The 17,463-nt window shown below is 40.5% G+C and overlaps 4 protein-coding genes across 7 annotated transcripts in view; all 4 read right to left on the reverse strand.

Moving 5' to 3' along the window:
• The window catches only part of LOC124186128 (beta-1,3-glucan-binding protein 1-like), a 34,298-nt gene extending 28,516 nt beyond the window's left edge, over nt 1-5,782 (reverse strand). The window contains exon 1 of the mRNA XM_046577552.1: nt 5,683-5,782. Within this exon, the coding sequence (XP_046433508.1) occupies nt 5,683-5,746 (64 nt within the window). The 5' untranslated portion in view covers nt 5,747-5,782. The remainder of the gene's footprint in view (nt 1-5,682) is intronic.
• Nucleotides 790-4,983, reverse strand: LOC124186118 (kelch-like protein 10). Its single transcript, XM_046577531.1, has 9 exons — nt 4,733-4,983; nt 4,323-4,660; nt 3,721-4,052; nt 3,428-3,609; nt 2,750-2,961; nt 2,050-2,385; nt 1,747-1,869; nt 1,430-1,597; nt 790-1,167 (listed from the first exon to the last, which is right to left on the reverse strand). Exons 1-9 carry the CDS (start codon nt 4,906-4,908, stop codon nt 926-928), a joined length of 2,109 nt encoding a protein of 702 aa, XP_046433487.1. The 5' UTR covers nt 4,909-4,983; the 3' UTR covers nt 790-925.
• Nucleotides 5,783-8,587: 2,805 nt separating the features above from the next.
• On the reverse strand, nt 8,588-12,301 carry LOC124186133 (KICSTOR subunit 2-like). 3 transcript variants are annotated; one of them, XM_046577562.1, is made up of 10 exons: nt 12,060-12,299; nt 11,757-11,903; nt 11,499-11,650; nt 10,661-10,798; nt 10,458-10,596; nt 10,184-10,377; nt 9,953-10,103; nt 9,688-9,798; nt 8,981-9,176; nt 8,588-8,677 (listed from the first exon to the last, which is right to left on the reverse strand). In XM_046577562.1, exons 1-9 carry the CDS (start codon nt 12,138-12,140, stop codon nt 9,006-9,008), a joined length of 1,284 nt encoding a protein of 427 aa, XP_046433518.1. In that variant the 5' UTR covers nt 12,141-12,299; the 3' UTR covers nt 8,588-8,677; nt 8,981-9,005. The 3 variants fall into 3 exon arrangements, with proteins under 3 accessions (XP_046433518.1, XP_046433517.1, XP_046433519.1); XM_046577561.1 differs by lacking the exon at nt 8,588-8,677 and having other exon boundaries at nt 8,849-9,176; XM_046577563.1 differs by lacking the exons at nt 8,588-8,677; nt 8,981-9,176 and having other exon boundaries at nt 9,752-9,890; nt 12,060-12,301.
• An 897-nt stretch (nt 12,302-13,198) lies between these two features.
• LOC124186969 lies at nt 13,199-17,435 on the reverse strand. Of its 2 annotated transcripts, XM_046579157.1 has the most exons (12): nt 17,315-17,435; nt 16,671-16,862; nt 16,444-16,584; nt 16,306-16,382; nt 15,859-15,979; nt 15,583-15,750; nt 15,320-15,516; nt 15,075-15,231; nt 14,411-14,574; nt 14,132-14,348; nt 13,871-14,064; nt 13,199-13,621 (listed from the first exon to the last, which is right to left on the reverse strand). In XM_046579157.1, the coding sequence occupies exons 2-12, from the start codon at nt 16,788-16,790 to the stop codon at nt 13,522-13,524; spliced, it is 1,656 nt and encodes a 551-aa protein (XP_046435113.1). In that variant the 5' UTR covers nt 16,791-16,862; nt 17,315-17,435; the 3' UTR covers nt 13,199-13,521. The 2 variants fall into 2 exon arrangements, with proteins under 2 accessions (XP_046435113.1, XP_046435112.1); XM_046579156.1 differs by lacking the exon at nt 17,315-17,435 and having other exon boundaries at nt 16,671-17,166.
• Nucleotides 17,436-17,463: the final 28 nt, after the last annotated feature.

The following is a 17,463-nucleotide window of genomic DNA, read 5'->3' on the forward strand; positions in this document are numbered from 1 at the left end:
ACGAAGATTTGAATACACAGAACAATATATAAAAATAAAAAAACAATTCAAAAAGCAAACTGTTACTCGGCAATGTGCCAAAATTACCTTCTCCTTATACTCGTATAAACATACATTCATTCTAAAGATGTCGATTGCAATCTTTCCAAACGATGTATGTAAAAATACAATCCATCACGCGCAGACACCGAAACACTGTATAAGAATAATTGTATTCAAATATCGGACGATTTTAATGTACAAAGCAAATATATCTCATTTGGCGTAGCTACATGATTATACAATATTTCTGTACAAAATTTAATACACACGTACAGGATAGACGCGCTATAATTATATATATAACAATATGTGTATTTAATAATATAGATTTGAAAATTTTCCCGGTTCATTTTTTACGTTCTCCGTTGTTGTCGTTTTTTTTTTTTTTTTCCATCTTTCTGGAAATAGAATTATTCCGAATGCGGATAATGTTTTATTTATCAAATAAGATATATCGCACGTCGTTCCACTTCAATAATAACAATACACAAGCGTTTCATTAATAATCCCTATTATTATATACGTTATATCCACAACAATAATTAAAAACTCTTCTTTTTAAATCATTATATTAAAACACTTCGACATTTAAAATCTAGACGTATTAAAATCATTCTCGTCTCTCCTTTATATGTATAATATATGACCGACCAGGTTAATATATATATATATATATATATATATATATATATATATATATATCACGATAAAATTTGCAAATCAACTATATATAATTTTTCGCCACGATTCTACCTTGCATTTTAATACATGCGCGATTTGCCATCCCGTTTTTATTTTTTTTCCGTTTCCCTTCTTTAAATTCATCGTTTCTTTTCAATTTTCTTGCAACTACGGTTCGAAATGTACGCGGCAGTCGTTCGGTTTAATCTACTTCCTGAGCGAGATCCAAAGGATCATCTTCTTGCAGCATCTCCTCCTGCAAATCGTCTGCGAGAATTAGAGCGCCACCTTCCGCTATTCCGTCAATTGCTCCGTCGATGATCAAGCGCCCTGGAGGACCGGGCATGAAACCGGCTTCTTGATCGCCTGGCACCGCCGGATACATTTCCCCGGGTCCTTCACCCCCTTGGTCAGGTTTCACAGGATTCTTTGCCATCGCCTGACCTGGTTTCGCGAACAAACTCAGGACGGTTAAAAATCCACTCTCAGCTTTTCCGATTTTTTATCTCAAGTTAAGGGGTTATATCTTCGAGTTTTTTTTTCAAAATTTCATTCTCGTAATGGTACATACATTCAAGTATATGCATAGAAAATTTCAGTGCTACCCCAATACGTATATAAATTTTTATAATAATAATAACCCCTTAAACGAAACGAAAAAAAAAAAAAAAGAAGCTATCGACGAATTTTTTATCCAATCGCCGACCTTGTCCTAGGTTTCGAGCCTTGCTCAGGTACGAATATTCCCGGGCATTCACAAGACCGGCGATCACGCAGGCGCTCAAAGCACTTCGATTCAAATTCATTGGCGAAGCGTCGTACCATTCGTTGCTCTCAGAGTCGTAACACTCGACGTAAGCGATCGTCGTTGATCCTGAAATGGCACCTGCTTGCTTATTTCGAATGTTTATAAAATCACCAAATCCTTTCATCGGGATGAAAATCATGAAAACACTTCGAGGAGCGAATGTCGAATGATGACGATGATGATGATTTTACGCGATAAGCCTTGCAATGATTTACCATTAAAACCGCCGATGACGAATATCATGTCGTCAAGAATAACCGTGGCGAAGTTGCTTCGCGGACTGAACATCTCCGTCACTTCGTGCCAATCTGACGAATGATTTGGATTGTATCGTTCGCCTGCCAGGAGCACAACAACCACACGTTTATCAGAATATCAGAAATATCTCCAGTGTTTCTCGGTAGTTTAGAATTCATCATGGTCAGGTTCGGGATATATTGCAAAATTATGACGCAAACGGCTCGTTACACACCTCAACCCAATCTCATAACATGACGAAAATGACGAGTAATATCGACCTGAACTAAGACGCGTGAATCCGTTGAATCCACCGAGGGCGTAAAGATTATCGCGAAAAGCGACGAGGGAAACACCGGAACGAGGACTTGTCATGGAATGAATGAAGCTCCATTGGCTGGTCTCGACGTCGAATACTTCAGCTGAGCTCAGGACTTCCTGTCCGTTAAATCCACCAACGATATAAATTTTGTCTTGAAGTGCAGCAGCGCTTGCGTCGGAACGCTGACGATGCATCGATGGTATCATTTCCCACTGATTTCTATGCGGTTCGTAACGTTCACCGGAACTCATTCGTGTCCTACCGTTGTAGCCTCCCAAGGCGTATATCTTTCCCCCTGTAAGTATCGGGTTCCAATTTTTTATTTTTTTGGTGATTCGCTTGCTAGTCGAGTCTGTCACTCGAGTATCGCTACATACACTTATGCGCACGTGTTGCACCTGCTATACGAACATTACCGTTATTCAGACTTTCCCAACGGAGACCGCAAAATTCGATTTCTAACTAGCACATTCCCACACTAGTGCGGAAATTTACTATTTTGCGCATTCATTTCGCTACGCAAAATCGAATTTTGCGCACTCGGTTGGGAAAAGGATTTTTTCCGTCATCGGATGCTGGTGCGCCTGAATCCCAATATAATAATCGCTGATTTTTGAACGAAGGAATTTAGCTTCGTCTACCGAGGCTTCCGGTCTCACCGTGTGTGCATACGCTGACGTAACATCGTGCGTGATACATGCAGGCTCGTTCTCTCCACTCCTTTGTTACCGGGTCGTAACACCGCACGGTGTTGAAATGCTCGTTACCGTCGAAACCCCCGATCATATATATCACGTTGTTCAACGTACAAAGACCGTGGTAAGCTCGCGGTGTTACGTCAGTGTTCACGGAGAGGAACCATCTGTCGGCCCTGTTGTCAAAATATCGAATCTTTACTTTTCTGCACAAGTTATGTAACGAAACAAGCGGCGATATCTAGCTTTTCGTTTATATTCTAGATTAAAACTCGACCGATTTAAAAATGCAGTTGAACTCCGGTCTCTTCTTCTTTCAAACGAGGCTGAAGTTACTAACGTTCACGAAACGTAACGTTCGGGGAAAAATTCACTACTTGGCAATTTTATAACGACTTTAAAGTAATCGAGTTTTTCAAAATATGAATACGTTTTGCTTTATTGCGGTTTAGCGCATTTCAGAGATTTCTAAAATTGCGGAATCACGATTTTCAGCCTCGCTCTTTCAAACGGTTTCACTAATTCTCGAAGATCGTTGAGAATCGAAATACAATTTGTTATTAAAAAAAAAGATGAACGTTGAGGATGTCAGGTATAAGATAGGCGAGACATGTGAATGCATAGGTGTACCTACCTACTTACCTCGTGTCATAAGTTTCGACAAAACTGGTCGGTGAGCCGGCGCTCCAACCGCCAATGGCGAAAAGAATTTCGTAAGGTATTCGGGGGCGAGCTAGAGGATTTTTTAAATCGGCTTCTCCCCCCTGCCGAGAGTCTTGTTCGGCGAGAAATACGCTCGCGGGAAAGAGTGACTGCTGACATTCCTTGATAATGATATTCGGGAGAAGAGTGAACCATTAACCACGTAGTTACACAAGACGAAGAGAGTCTGTTACATGAATAATTGAGAAGAAGAACGATTGCCGGTCACGTACTTTGTCCTCTTCGACGAATCTCCATCTCATGATGTTGGTGTTGAAATATTTGAAACTCATGAGTCCGAATCTAATGCATTTGAAGAGTCCCGGTATCGCGGACCTTCTCTCATCCGGTTTCGACTCGACCCAGTTTTTTATCGCCTCGAATACGAGCTCCTCGTTTCTGACGTTGAGCTCGTCGTCCTGGAGTATGGCCTCTAGTTCCTCGCAGGAAAGATCCTTGAACTCGGAGCTCTCTTGGAGTATTTGTTTGAAGTGATGCCGTATGTATTTACGGCCCTTTTCCTCCAAGTCGCGGCAAAAATAATGCCGAGCGAATTTGAAAATCCCTACACATTAGGGTGGTCCTTAAAAAGGTCGTTTTTGAATTTTGACCAACTCGCCTCCCGGATCGGCTCCAAAGAAGTCAAAAATTAGGGAATTAATTTCGAATGACGTGAAACCAATTCGGCGGGCGAACCGGTCGAAATTTAATAAATGTCCTTTTTAAGAACCACCCTACTATACATACACGGTAATATCGTCTCGTCCTACAACGGGCTTTGAAAAAAATCTCATAGCCGTACGAGCGGGTGAAACAGAAGAAAAGGAAACATTACCCAAACAATTTTCCGGTCTGAGTTCCTGGAGCAGAAACAAACAGCAGAGCTGTATAACTCCGAGAACCTCGAATTGATCGGCAAGCGGCAGAAGCTGCTCAACATTTTCGGCCGTGACTGTACACGTGCCCGTATAAGCGTAATCGAGAATTAGTCCGAATATTTCGCCAGGTACGCAGCTTATCACAACCTCGGTCGTGTCGCTTCTACCACCCTTCAGACTGTTTGTAAATAATGCTTTGAAGTACGGGCTAACCGCCGATAGAATGGCACGATGGACCGGAAATAGCTGATCTCTTGCGCATCTTATCGCGCCGTCGCAGAGCTGCTGATTTGCTCTGAAAAAATTATGGCGAATTTTCGTTTGTGGTTTTTTTTCTTTTATGCTTTTTCAAAACGATGGGACAGACCTGAGCTCCGACCAAACGACGGGGAATTCGACGAGGGCGTAATTCGACGGAAGACAGACGCACTTCCGCGGCTTTACAACTTGCTTCTTTTTGCACTGTTTGTGTCTGGTGCCGGATACCGATGCCCGTGATGTACGATTTCGCATTAATTTTCTCGATTTCATCCTGCTTTCCATAATATATTGCGTCTAATGTTTCCTGCACTGGATCGAGTATTTTTTCGATTACGTCGAATACTCGAGGAGTGGTTATGCAGGGTTAACAACACGGGTGTTTTTTCTTCCGTAGCGCTGTTCGTTTGCCAATTTTATCACTTATTAGTCACTTTTCACCGATTTTTTTTTCCTTCTTTCTTTCCTCAGTATTCTCCTCTCACACTTGAAACCCGTGTTATCGTGTATATCAAAGAAGGTCGTGGCCATGACAGACGAAAAACGAAATGCGCGATAATCAGTCGTCAGTTTTTTAACCGTGATTATCACCGAGCAGTCTGTGGAAAATATTCTACGGTGGAATTGCAATTCGATTCTTAACTTTAAAAGGTAAGAATTAACCGGCGATGGTCGATCCATACACTGATTTTAGAGCCCGTTTGCTCCAGGAAAAAGTCACTGGATAGCGAGTGAGCTTACGATTAATCTCGGACACGCGGGGAATCAAGTCCACGCGCAAAAGGCACGCATAATTTGCACGGCAACCGATAAAACAGCTTGGATAATCATGTGATGTTAGTGTTGTGTTAGTGTGTATTTTTTTAGTTACAGATAAGAGAGATCAAAGAAGACTTATTGATTGAAGAATACACAATAATTTCAGGAATTCGAGTAAATGTCGAGATTGGAATAATTATTCAAAAGCGTTAAATAAGTGCGATGTATTATATTATTATTGAGAATAAACGTAAAAATGTTACGAAAATAAGAAATAAAGAAATAGTACGCGAGGCTTACCTGCCATTGAAGCCTGCAGGATGTCAACATACTTTTCTTCCATATACTCGTGGACACTTAACATTTCTCAACAAGGTAAAATCCGATTTTCGAATATTATTCACTCAGGGGTTTGAATGTTCGTCATGCAACTTCGAGTCGTTAAGTCAACACTTCACGATCTTAACAAAATCGATTTGTTCAAATACTGTTAGTTAGTGAATTGTTAGTAAAGATTCGTGACCAAAAACGTAACGCTGGTAAATATTTCAAAATCGAGATTATTGGTTACAAATTTTTACCAACGATTTACTAACTAACAGTTCTTCAACAGAGATTTTGTCGGGACGTTCACCGTAACAAATATGAATTATAAATACATACAGTATCGCACCACGAATTTTCACACAACTTTGAGGTAACGTGTTCGGAATCCAATTACCTTTCACATTTGCGATGCGATATAGATCATGTTAAAGAATCAATTCGAATATTTATATAAATGAAAAGAGACATTCTGTTTCGAGGAAAGTGAAATTCATATCCATGTCTTAAAGGGACGTTTCATTAGCTTAAAAATGAGCTTTTTTATTAACGATACCCTTTACGATCAAAAGGTTCAAAGATACGAGTGCTTGAAGATTATTATGCCACGAATGTCACTCTCACAATACCACACTATATGCGTATTTACGCCTAGACCCATAATTATCCGATAATATTTACACCTTGCTAGCGCGCAGTTCGGAGCAATACTGACTGGATTCTCTCAGCTCTTCCGGCTAGCCGAACACAACGCTGAGCGCGTAGGTCATGTCGTGTTTACACTTATTCGGTTCTCATCTATTTTTTTTTTTTTGCTATACAGCTCTCATTCATCTTACTCTCGCCGGTAACGGCCTTTGTAATAAGCGAATCAAGTAACCGAATCTTATTAATCCATTTTATTCAATTGATACACTGAGAGATAAAAAGATTAACCGAGATATTGAAGTAATATAAATTCAACTATACAAATCAATCAGTAGCACAGATATAATTTTAATCGTTCTCAAACTTGCTTCGGTTCATAATCAGAAATCTCCACCGGAGTCCGACTAACGTCGAAACAATAGACGAAGCGTTGATGTTTCCCGAAGCCCTGTTTTGGTCTAGTCTTCAAGGTTTACGAAACGTGCAGTTGGGTCGAAATTGTGTCCAATGAACTTCGTCAGAAAAACAGAGGTCTTTTAAAATATAATCAAAAAGTTCGCGTAATCGGGTGAATTGAGACGGATTGTACGTTTCATCAGAGATCTGCAATTCTCGCGATCTATTTTATCCAATTCAGCGATAAAATTCACACATTAGAGAATGTACTTACGAATGAAATGACCTATTTTTCATCAGAATCGAACAGGTGACATGGATATTTTGGTAAAAAGTTACAGGTTAATGTGATTTTTATTTTATTTTTTTTACCAACATAATAAGATGTGTTCCGCAGTCAAGCTTGAGTGTTTTAAACAATTTTTTTTTAAACTGAACGTAGATTCAACCGTAGATTGGCTTTAAAGACACACTTCAAACATTTCAAATTCCTCGTGTTCTGGTAGTTTTATCACCTTTTTTCTCTCGCATTCGATGCCGTCAATCGGGGGAATTCACGAGGTTACAGTCAGTAAAGTTGTCGTAACGTTATCGAGACATTGGGAAAAAAATGCAATATTTTTGGATTTTACAATGACTTCGAAGATGCTAAATTTCCAAAATATTACGATGCCCTGCTTTACACGATTTACCGCAGTTCGGACGGTTTTAAATTTGCGAAACAACGGTTCCTTTCAACACTCGTCGTTATAATGACGTCAATAACTTAAACGTGATGGGAATTTGTTATCGGCGGTTAACGCTTCCGGTCCGCTATCCTTTTCCGCCGCAGATGCAACGGAATTACGCGCGTGGCGGCAAGTAGAACGAGTCAATGCGGCGGGACGGCGGACAGTGGAAACAATCGCGTCGGTCGGACGCGTAGAACTCTTATGTTGACCGGATGGCCGACCAGGTCGACTTTTGCCACTGTGACTCGCCGCATCCGCCGTTTACACTCACCACTTCCCTGCGTCGAGAGCGATTATACTGACTTTTCAGTTTCCAATTTGAGAAATTAATTATTCGATTGATGACTAGCGTTCCGTGGCTGTAGTACGACTTTTTCACTTCTCCAATTTAAAGCTTGATAAATGAAATTCTTTCGACACTCTGCAATGTGGTATCAGATCGTAAGGATCTATCGCGACTAATCGTTGTACTTTGGTATCGAAATTTCGCAGAGAAAATGCGGTTTACGGTCACACGGTATCGCGGCAAATCGCGTCTAATTTGCTTATTTTGACATACTCCGACATTGTATAGTTTATCATCATCCCGTACTTTATCGCAATAACTAGTAACTTTTTTGACATTTGAATTCTCACGGAGAATAAAAAACGCACCGAATAATATTTGAAACAAGAACCCGAGTCCGCCAGCCTTATAATATACAAAATTCTACAAGATGGTGAAACTAGACGATTTGATTTAGTAAAGAATAAAATTAACCGTCAAGAAAAATGACACATTAGTCAGTAAAAGATATAAAATTTGTTCGATAAGTTGCAGAATTATTTATCGTATTTTGACTCTTGAATTGTGCTACACGTGGAACATTAACTATGTATTAAAACTCGGGAAGGAATTTTTCAGATATCAGTCAAGCTATCACTTACAATAAATTAAGGAATAATTCCAAGTTGTGTAAAGCCCGAATACTACATGAAACATTCCAAGTCAACACGGACACTTTTGGGGTAAAATTCACATCGATATTTCCGAATTTTATAAAACTTTGTGAATATGCTGTCTTTGTCTCGATTGAATTCCCCAAATTTCATTCGAATTTTACTTTCAATAGTTTCGGAGTTACACGAAATCGGAAATTTCAAAAATACGGCAAACATTTGTGCACGGTGATCTTCAAACTCTCGTATCTCCAGACCTATTTATCGTACAGGGTACGAATGGTGGGTTTATTATTTTGAACCTAATAAAGATGTACTTTAGCATATGTATATCAATTTCACTTACCTCGGAAGCAAACACGTGTTTCCATTAGTGTAAATATTAAAATGGATATTGTACCAGGAAAATCAAAATTTGACCTTTAGAATTCAGACTCAAGATTCGTCGTCGACCGGTTTTATCGATGACATACAACGCAGCCACATATACCGTCTACTTTTGTATGTACACACAGTGTGTTTCATGGCACAGTTTGAATTATGTAAATAGTTCAATTCACCTTCGAGAATATCTCTGCTTATTTTTCACTTCGACAGCTTCAGGCTTTCGTAAATTTTGCTGCATCTGAGTTGAACGCATATTTCCTGCATGAAAGTCGCTACGTGGGATTCCTTGTCACGTTGTTTGCTGGTATCGAAAACAACCACAAGTGTCGTTCGTGGATCTATGTTGTTCATTGCATAGGTGCAGAGCTCCTAATTGAAAGTAAATTATTTCTGTAGAAATCCGTTCAGGAAAATCACTCGAATCAGCGATGGCCACTAAGCTAAAATAATCGATGCATCGAACACGACTCGATTGAATCGGTAAAAATTAATAGATTATTTTATATTTTTTTGAAACGGTGCATATGAAACCAAAATTTCGTAAATTTTAGCATTTAGTCTTAATAGCGGAAAAGTTTTTTGATAATTTATAGTTTCATTCAAAATATTTTTCAATTTTCGGTTCAAATATTCTGTCATCTTCCGCTAATTATATAAAATAGGTATACTTAGTAAGTAAGACAATGATAATAATCGATTATCTAATCACATGAATTGATTATGCATTGCTTCGGTCGTGGGAGTAAAAATCAAAAACCGATTGTAAGGAAAAATAATCGAGTTTGAAAGATAATAATCGATTACACTCGATTAATCGGGAAAAAATAATCTGTTTAATCGAAAATCGATTATCTATGTTCCTTCTTGACTCAAATATTACCTTCAAACTTTTCGTGTATATAATCTTGTCCATGCTCAAGAGATCCGGGTGTCGCTCCTTCATTGCTTTGGTGATGCTGTTCCAATGCTGGCAGGGCATTTGCATGTAGACCTGAGATTAAATTTTTCAAGAAACTATCGATACGCCGCAAAACTGTGCAAATTTTGTTCAAGTTGTTTTTGTCTGGCTCTAATTTGTTCCAACTACTAGAACGAAAGACAAATCTTTTCTTAATAACTTTCCAATATGACGGACGACTACTCACACTCGGACAGCTGACCATGATGGAAAATTCTTCGGACGTATCGACTTCTCGCTTAGGGTGCGTGTATCCTGGACCAGGGCTGTCTGCCCCTGTGGCATGAAAGACTATCAGGACAGCGATGAGATCATATTTTCTTTGGAATGTTTGTATTCTGAAGTATAAAGTATGGGTGATCGAAACTATTACGGTTTCCGTGGAATTTCGATAACTGTCTACGGTTTTTCCACTCACTTGTGATAATAGTCACAGCTCTGTTTGCTCATGATACTTCTCATTTCACCTGTACTAGCCTGTTGACTAAGCGTAGCGTGAAAATAGAGAGAGCATTTAGCCAGTATGCTGTTCTTCAATTTTACAAGCCATTGATATAACGCCGGCTGTGGATTAGTTTTCAGAAAAGTTGACCCGAATCCCAACTTCCACGACTGCAAAGGAGACAGAGTCATGCAAAGTTTCGAAAAGTTTTGGCGGCGAAAAGTGTTTGCTATTACACCAACTCACCGACCTCTTTACTCTGCAAGGTTCTTTCCCATGCAGACATTCGAGTTTGGGCGCCGTACAGAGCCATAAGGGCAGGCAAAAACCGCCAGTTCTGAATTTCGATTTGTGCGTTGAGTAGTTCGACTAGTATTTCACACTCTAGACTGTGGAGAAGACATGTATATAAATTTTGTTTTCAACCTGAGACCGGGATATCTTTATGCTTACGTCAGAGCGGTTTTGATAGCGATGAGCGCCAAGTGTGAACAAGAGAGCGAATGCACGTCCACAATTCCAGTTATAACCTGGAGCAGCTCTTGATATTTGACACTTCTGCTTGTTCCCATGCTGTACATCTTCTCGTAGCTTTAAAATGTGGTCGAATGTTCATAACGATAAACTTAAGGTAGTTCATATGCTTCAATCAGTGCTATTCTAATTAATTCCATACCCGATAATTATACGTTGAATATCAATACCATTTATCTACTCATGAAGTGAGAGAACTTCCTTCGAATCTCACGGAAAAAAACATTATTATGAGCAATAGCTTGGATAAGAATTGTTCAGTTAAAAATGTTTTAAAATCAAGAAACATCCATCGGATTCGATAGATTGCACTCTACCTTAGCTTATTTTGTTTAGTCAACTATTTTCTACAATTTCATCATAAAAATTAATTTTTTTCCAATGCTCAGTCGAATACTGCTATTTGTTGATACAAATAAATGTTCATTTGATCTTAAAACATTGAATATTGGACAAAAAAACATTATAAAAAATTGTACCCTGGTGTAGTTGTGGAAAATTGTTGACTGACCAAAATGAGCCAAAGTAGATTGAAATTTTTGAAATGAAAAATTCACATCTCAGCTATTGCTTATAATTTAAAGTTTTTTTTTTTGGGGCTGATTTAAAAGAAATTCTCTTAGCTCGCGAGTAGACAAATGTTATTAATATTCAATATGCGATTACTGTGTACAGAATTAATTAGAAAAGTACCGATTCAAGTGTATCGAGTACCCTGAGCAGCTTTAAACTTAACGCTTTATCTTTCATCACTTACAAATCTATCAGCTGCATTCTCGCCGTAAGAAATTGGCAGAGCTGACCCGAGACCTCTGCAACAGTTGCTCCGATCGCATTGAATCCACGACTTGCATCTTCCACCTTCTTGAGGTCTGATCTGGACGACTCGTATATTGTGCGCAAGGAATTCTATGCAATGGAAACAAAAACGTCGACGGTTAATTTTAAATTCAGCAATTTTCTACCCAGTTCAATTTAAAAGCATCCGAGTAGTATATTTCCAATACAAACGTACATCCTTTCTCAGAAAGCCCTTATTCTTAGTATGCAGAAAGCCCAAGTCCGCGTAAGATCGCTCTGCGACTGCAATTTGTGGCAGATCCGTCAACAGCAATCCCCAAGGACCCGTTTGCATGGTACGACATAATTCCTTCTCCTTTTCCTGTAAAAAGTAAACGAAACTGGTTTTACAGATCCGAACATGCTTGTTGAACGGCGTATCGGCCGGATTTTTCTAGCTAGCAAAGTTCTTATTTGTTGTTTTTGGAAGAAATGCCAAAGTAAAGCGGATCGTCAGAAGTAACAAAAATGTTCCTACCACAGATTCTTTCGCCTTGTCAACACAGAGCTGCGATACTTGGGTAAAAAAATTACTGAGAAACTCCTCTTCGTGGTCCATTTTCTTCTCTACGATTATTCTGGCAACACTTTCAATTTATAGAACTCCTGGTTATTACCGGATTTGAATCCATAGCGAATAATAACATCGTATGATGTACGAATGAATCTAACCTAACTTAACCTAACCTAATCTAACCTAGCGTAACGAATCACTAACAAACAACAGAAATGAAAATTCGATCGTGGCAGTCTCTGTGGTAGGTAATGAAGTCTTCTGACTTATCAAATGAAGTTTCTAACACGATTTTTGGTAAAGCATATACCGTGATCACCGACAACGAATGGTGGTGGTGCGCTTCAAATTTATGATTTGAATCGAGTAAAAAAAACAAAACAGAGTAAATTTGCGCCGTTTAGCTCGTTGAAAATTCGCATCTGCAAAAGATGATACAATAAAGAGGCGTGACATGTTTATTTTACCGGTTCTCTCCTTCTACGATCTGGGTGTAATATAAGAAACGAACGTGTCTCGTAATAAAATTACCAAGTTGTATACAATGTGGAGCAATTTTTAAATTCTTCAATTTTTAACCGACAGATCATTCAAATGAATCAAGATGAAAAAAAAAGAAAAAATGAAGAACATGATTAAATACGTTTAACGAACAAAATTAATTACAAATGCCAAATTGCTTCACTAAAAAGGTATAAGATTGATAGAACCTGTTTACCGATGCGAATGAATTAACATTTATTAACGAGTTCAGGGGAGGTGGTTGTATGTTTATATGAAATAAAGATCAATTTAATTGGATTGGCAGATGTTTAAATTAGTTTCTATATTAGCATACGCCACATGTGACTTGATCCATCGGCACAAGAAGCCGTTGAACCCGCCTCGTCAAGAAGAAGTTAGCCTTGGCTCTGAACCCTTTGACCACGACCTAAATTTCTATTTCGCATTCATCAAACCAGTAAGCGAAACCCCGAGGAGTCCCGTTAATGCAAAACGGCTAATCTTAAATCTTAAGATTGCCTTGAGTGATCTTGGAGCTTGAAATATGAGAAGCGTAAGAAAAAAAAAAAAACCCCATTGCGACAACCATACACAAATCTGTGATGAAAAGGCGATAGCGTCATGCCGAGTAACACGAGAGAAAAAAGAGAATACCTAAAACAAGTCCCACAAAATGACCGAATGAATGCAATTATTGCATATTGACAGCACAAACATATACATATATATATACGCGTTTATTTTTCTTCTCACGTCTAAAGAGCTGTACAAAAAGTATAAGTTTGCAATATCGATAATATCGCATTTAAACCTGTGCCGGTGATCGTGTTTATGCTCATTGTAATCGCGTTACGTAATTACGGTGTATGGATATCATATTTCTGTTTTCATATGTCATTTCCATCGGTATCGATTGCTGCAATCACATTGTCGAGTCGTTTACAACGTGGAGAACGCTGTCCCTCAGAATACCGTATTCCCTCAGAGAAACACCAAGCTGTTCCAATCTCTTAGGCGCGTACCTGAAGACATTATACGCGAAAATTATTGAACTTTGATTTTTTATTTGGAGAATGGTTTCGCCCCTTTGAAGTGTTTAATGTCGGTTAAAGAAAAAAAAAAAAAAGAAAAAATACGTGTCGCTTAGTTTTTAGCCTACTACAACATGTTACAAATGAAATCAAATCGGGGATATCGACCTGGGACACCTTCCTTATGAACATCAAGGCTCATTTCCTTCACTAATCTAACTATAAACGTCCGATTCTCACCCGCTTACGACGACTTTGTATCCTCGCAGCCGAGTTTTGGCATGACAAGTGTCAAGGAGTTGGTAAAGCCTGGCGACAGTATCGTCGGGGCACAAATGGACAAGGTAGAAAGTGCTTCCGTTCAAAGACCTGATCTTCAGTCTCATTTCGTCGGGTTTTCCAGTCGGTTCGTTTACCTGGTGAAGCAGCGGGGCCTGCGAGATATGCGAAGCAAAGACAACAGCAAATTCAGCAAATTATAAAGCTCGCTATCGACTTTACCAAGCCTTTTCTCTCCAGTGTTGCGGACTTGGTTGCTCGAGGTTTCCTGACGCCGTTGCCGAGGCTCGCGTAATCGAACACCTTCGAAGCTGACGCGTTCTGACTCCCGGACGTAGTCCTGAGGTTCGATAGCGAGGAAAGCCTCGGTCGTTTCCCAGGCAAACTTGACGACCTTGAACGCGACCTTCCGTCGTAGCTGCGAGAGCTTTCGAGGCGACTGAAGGACGGGAGAATGAAAGGAATCACCTAATCACGTCGGATAACAATCGGATTAATTACCTCGGTGACATCCGGTCGGTGGATCGGTCTGTCGAACTGTGATGACTGGTTCTACTTCCGCTTGCGAGTCTCGGAGATCCGAAACCAAAGCGGTTCTCGAACTTGAGCCCTCTTTCTCGCAACGAAATGTGGTACTCGGCGTCTTTTGTCGCCATGTCACGCTTCTGCGGATCATCGACGTTATTCAAAGTCTTAATTTCGCTTGTCTTCCGAATTAAGGGGTTCTACCCGATCAGGATTTTGGAAAATCGTTTTTTTTTCATTTCAATTTTCTTATGTACCTACATGTATATTCGAGCATATGCACAGAAAGTTTCATGTCCATCCGACAAGTATTCTCGAAGTTAGGCGCACATTTGCAAAGACTCCCCGGAGCGTTTGAAACTTTGAACGCGTTTTTCTCGAAACTATGTTTTCAAAGTCGGTGAGCAAGATTTCGCGTAAACGGTTCAACCGATCGGTCTCAAATTTTAGCAGCTCAAAAATCAGTACTTTTACAAATAAAAAGTATCAGAATAAAGTTCAACATTACCCCAATATCTTTATAAATTGTTATATCAATAAACTGAAATATCTCGTCGTGAAAAATCCTTGAAAACTCGCTTACTTTGGGCCTCCTGACTGAGTACAACCCCTTAAGAACACCGTCAGAGGTAGAAAATACCTTTTCACTCCGCGAGCTTAGCCCAAGCTCGGCGTTAATGTGTGACTGGATGTGAGAGTCGGAACAATTGTTGTTATGAGAGGCTAGAATTTGGGACCTCAGCTGCAGTATGTCGGGTGGTGAAGGCGGTTCGGTAAAACTCTTGGACTTGATTGATCTGCAACCGCGGTCAATGACCGCGGAAAATAACGTCAAGTCGTTTGTTACATTACATGCATCTACAATCATCCACAACTATCGCCTACTTTGCGCTCATGGTCAAAAGTGGCGGAACGCTTGGTTTCAGACTGCAGTAATTCTGCCGTTGGATTCTTCCGATCGGCGCTGTTCCCTGTTTAAGGGCCATTCCATTCCCACCGGGATGAACTTTTCCCAACCGATGCCCGTGGCCCGGAAACCCGCATCCCACACCTTGGAAGGTTTCCGTTCTATGGTCCTCGACCTGTAGAATATTCCTCGCGGCTTTAAATCAGCGATTTCTCGGCATAGGCATAAATGGATATTTCACCTTGAACGGAACTCCGTTTGGATAGGCTTGCTGAAGTTCGGAGGGAAAGTAGCCGTCGAGAATATCGCGGATGAACGAAGCCGTAGCGACGTCTTCGTACGGTCTTAAATGCCCGTTTTGAACGACGAGACCGTTCTTGTAAAACTTGAGCGACATGCAGGAGGACGTCTTTGGAAAAGCGTAACGGATGAGGAAACGTTTGTAGACTTGGACGTATTTACCTTTCGTTTTTTTACACCATCAGGTACCGTCGACCATGTCTCAAGACGTATTCACCTTGAACGATGCTCGGCTTCCACCCTTTTCTCGCTGCACATGAACCTCCCCTTTACCCGCCGCCAAGTTCAACTCTTCGATGTTTGCGATCAGCTGGTGGTAGCAGGTCTCCAAGTAGTTTCTGAAGCACAAACGAGCCGATCAGTTCCTTTAAACGGTTCAATTACACCATGCAGGGTTGAGGTAAGGCGAAGTATCTCGTAGGGGTTTTTGACCGGGAAAGTGTCCGCCAAGAATCGCGAAATAATGGTTCAAGTTGAAGTCGCCAGATCGGCGCTGATAAGCAGTTAAGGAAACAATCCGATCGGCGCTTTGTGGATCTTTCGTTGCAACAACGCCATCCTAATTCGTCCCTCTGATTTACGGACACTTTCTACACACGGAGATGGTCCTCCTCACCCCTTCTACCCTCCATAATTTACAGGACCAGAAAGGATCAGCACTCACATCGATTTTGCCCTGGGTGAATCGGAACCGCTCTCCGAATCGCCGATCCACATCAAACCGTAGTCCCCGAGGAACTTCTGCAAGGATAAGACAGCGGTATAATCCTTGGAATGTTTCCATTGAGGACTGTTTGCGAACCTCCATTTCGTAGATCTTGTGCTCAAGCACGAGGCATCGTTTGTAAAGGTACTCGGAGTCTTCGACCTGTTTCCGTTCCCGCTGCAACTCCTTTCTATGGACGGACTCTTGGTGCCTGAACTTAGCTTCCCATTCCCTGACCTTGCGGACCACGAAGAGGTTTCGATACTCAAATTCAACAATACGAGTCCAACGAGCAACACCGTCGCACCTATTATGTATCATACCTTGCGCTTGAGGCGGCCGATTTCTTGATCCTTCTCTTTCAGCTGCTCGTCGGCCTTCGACATCAACAGATGCATTTTCTGCATCTGACTTTCCGCTAGATACAACTGCTTACCGATCATACCGACCAGGGCGCTTTCTGGTTAAGACAGAAGTGGTTTACGATTCGAACATGATTGTTCCTTAAGGTTTAACTGCAGAGGTTCGAGATTTTTTAACTTTGCGTCACTTTGATTGTTTACAATAATGTTAGAAATTAATACAACCGGCTCGTACATTCAACGAAAAGAAAACATTCCCTGATAATTCATTAAACAATTTATTGACAAGTGATAACTTTATCGTCTTTATTGTGGTCGATTTTTTCCGATTTTTATCTTATCGCAAAGTATTCAATATTGTCGACGAGGCTAACTTTTGGCTGAGAATGTACGTCCAATACATCCTTAACCAGGCCTCCAAGAACGCTCGACGACACTCGTTAACGAGTCCAATTAATTCGCGGGTAAAAAAAAATATCATCGCTACAGCTATTAAATCACGGAACGCGGTGCCGGTGAACACAGTGCAAATTGATAAACCGGGCCGAAGCGAACGCAAAGACGGAACACCGTTATCACCAATCGTAAAGTACACACAGCTTTACCTCTTTCCATTTTACGATTATTCGCAGACTGCGCGACGATTTGCGAGGGTGATTTTTCCGCCGATTTAATCGCGTTCACCGGCTGTTTTTTCGCATCGAAATCGGAGGCTGACAATCTGCACCTGATACTCGATATCATCGAGCCGACC

The sequence above is a fragment of the Neodiprion fabricii genome, chromosome 7 (assembly GCF_021155785.1).
Source record: "Neodiprion fabricii isolate iyNeoFabr1 chromosome 7, iyNeoFabr1.1, whole genome shotgun sequence".
NCBI classification, from domain to species: domain Eukaryota; kingdom Metazoa; phylum Arthropoda; class Insecta; order Hymenoptera; family Diprionidae; genus Neodiprion; species Neodiprion fabricii.

Coding starts and splice junctions, on each gene's coding strand:
- LOC124186118 (XM_046577531.1), bottom strand. CDS start 4,908: ATGGAAAGCAGGATGAAATCGAGAAAATTAATGCGAAATCGTACATCA. Junction 3,610..3,720: donor GATTCGTCGAAGAGGACAAA/GTACGTGACCGG, acceptor ATCATTATCAAG/GAATGTCAGCAGTCACTCTT. Junction 2,962..3,427: donor GTCGAAACTTATGACACGAG/GTAAGTAGGTAG, acceptor TTTTGACAACAG/GGCCGACAGATGGTTCCTCT.
- LOC124186969 (XM_046579157.1), bottom strand. CDS start 16,790: ATGATCGGTAAGCAGTTGTATCTAGCGGAAAGTCAGATGCAGAAAATG. Junction 15,980..16,305: donor TCACCCAGGGCAAAATCGAT/GTGAGTGCTGAT, acceptor TTTGTGCTTCAG/AAACTACTTGGAGACCTGCT. Junction 15,517..15,582: donor CAAACGGAGTTCCGTTCAAG/GTGAAATATCCA, acceptor AATATTCTACAG/GTCGAGGACCATAGAACGGA.
- LOC124186133 (XM_046577562.1), bottom strand. CDS start 12,140: ATGGACCACGAAGAGGAGTTTCTCAGTAATTTTTTTACCCAAGTATCG. Junction 11,651..11,756: donor AGGGCTTTCTGAGAAAGGAT/GTACGTTTGTAT, acceptor TCCATTGCATAG/AATTCCTTGCGCACAATATA. Junction 10,597..10,660: donor GCTATCAAAACCGCTCTGAC/GTAAGCATAAAG, acceptor TCTTCTCCACAG/TCTAGAGTGTGAAATACTAG.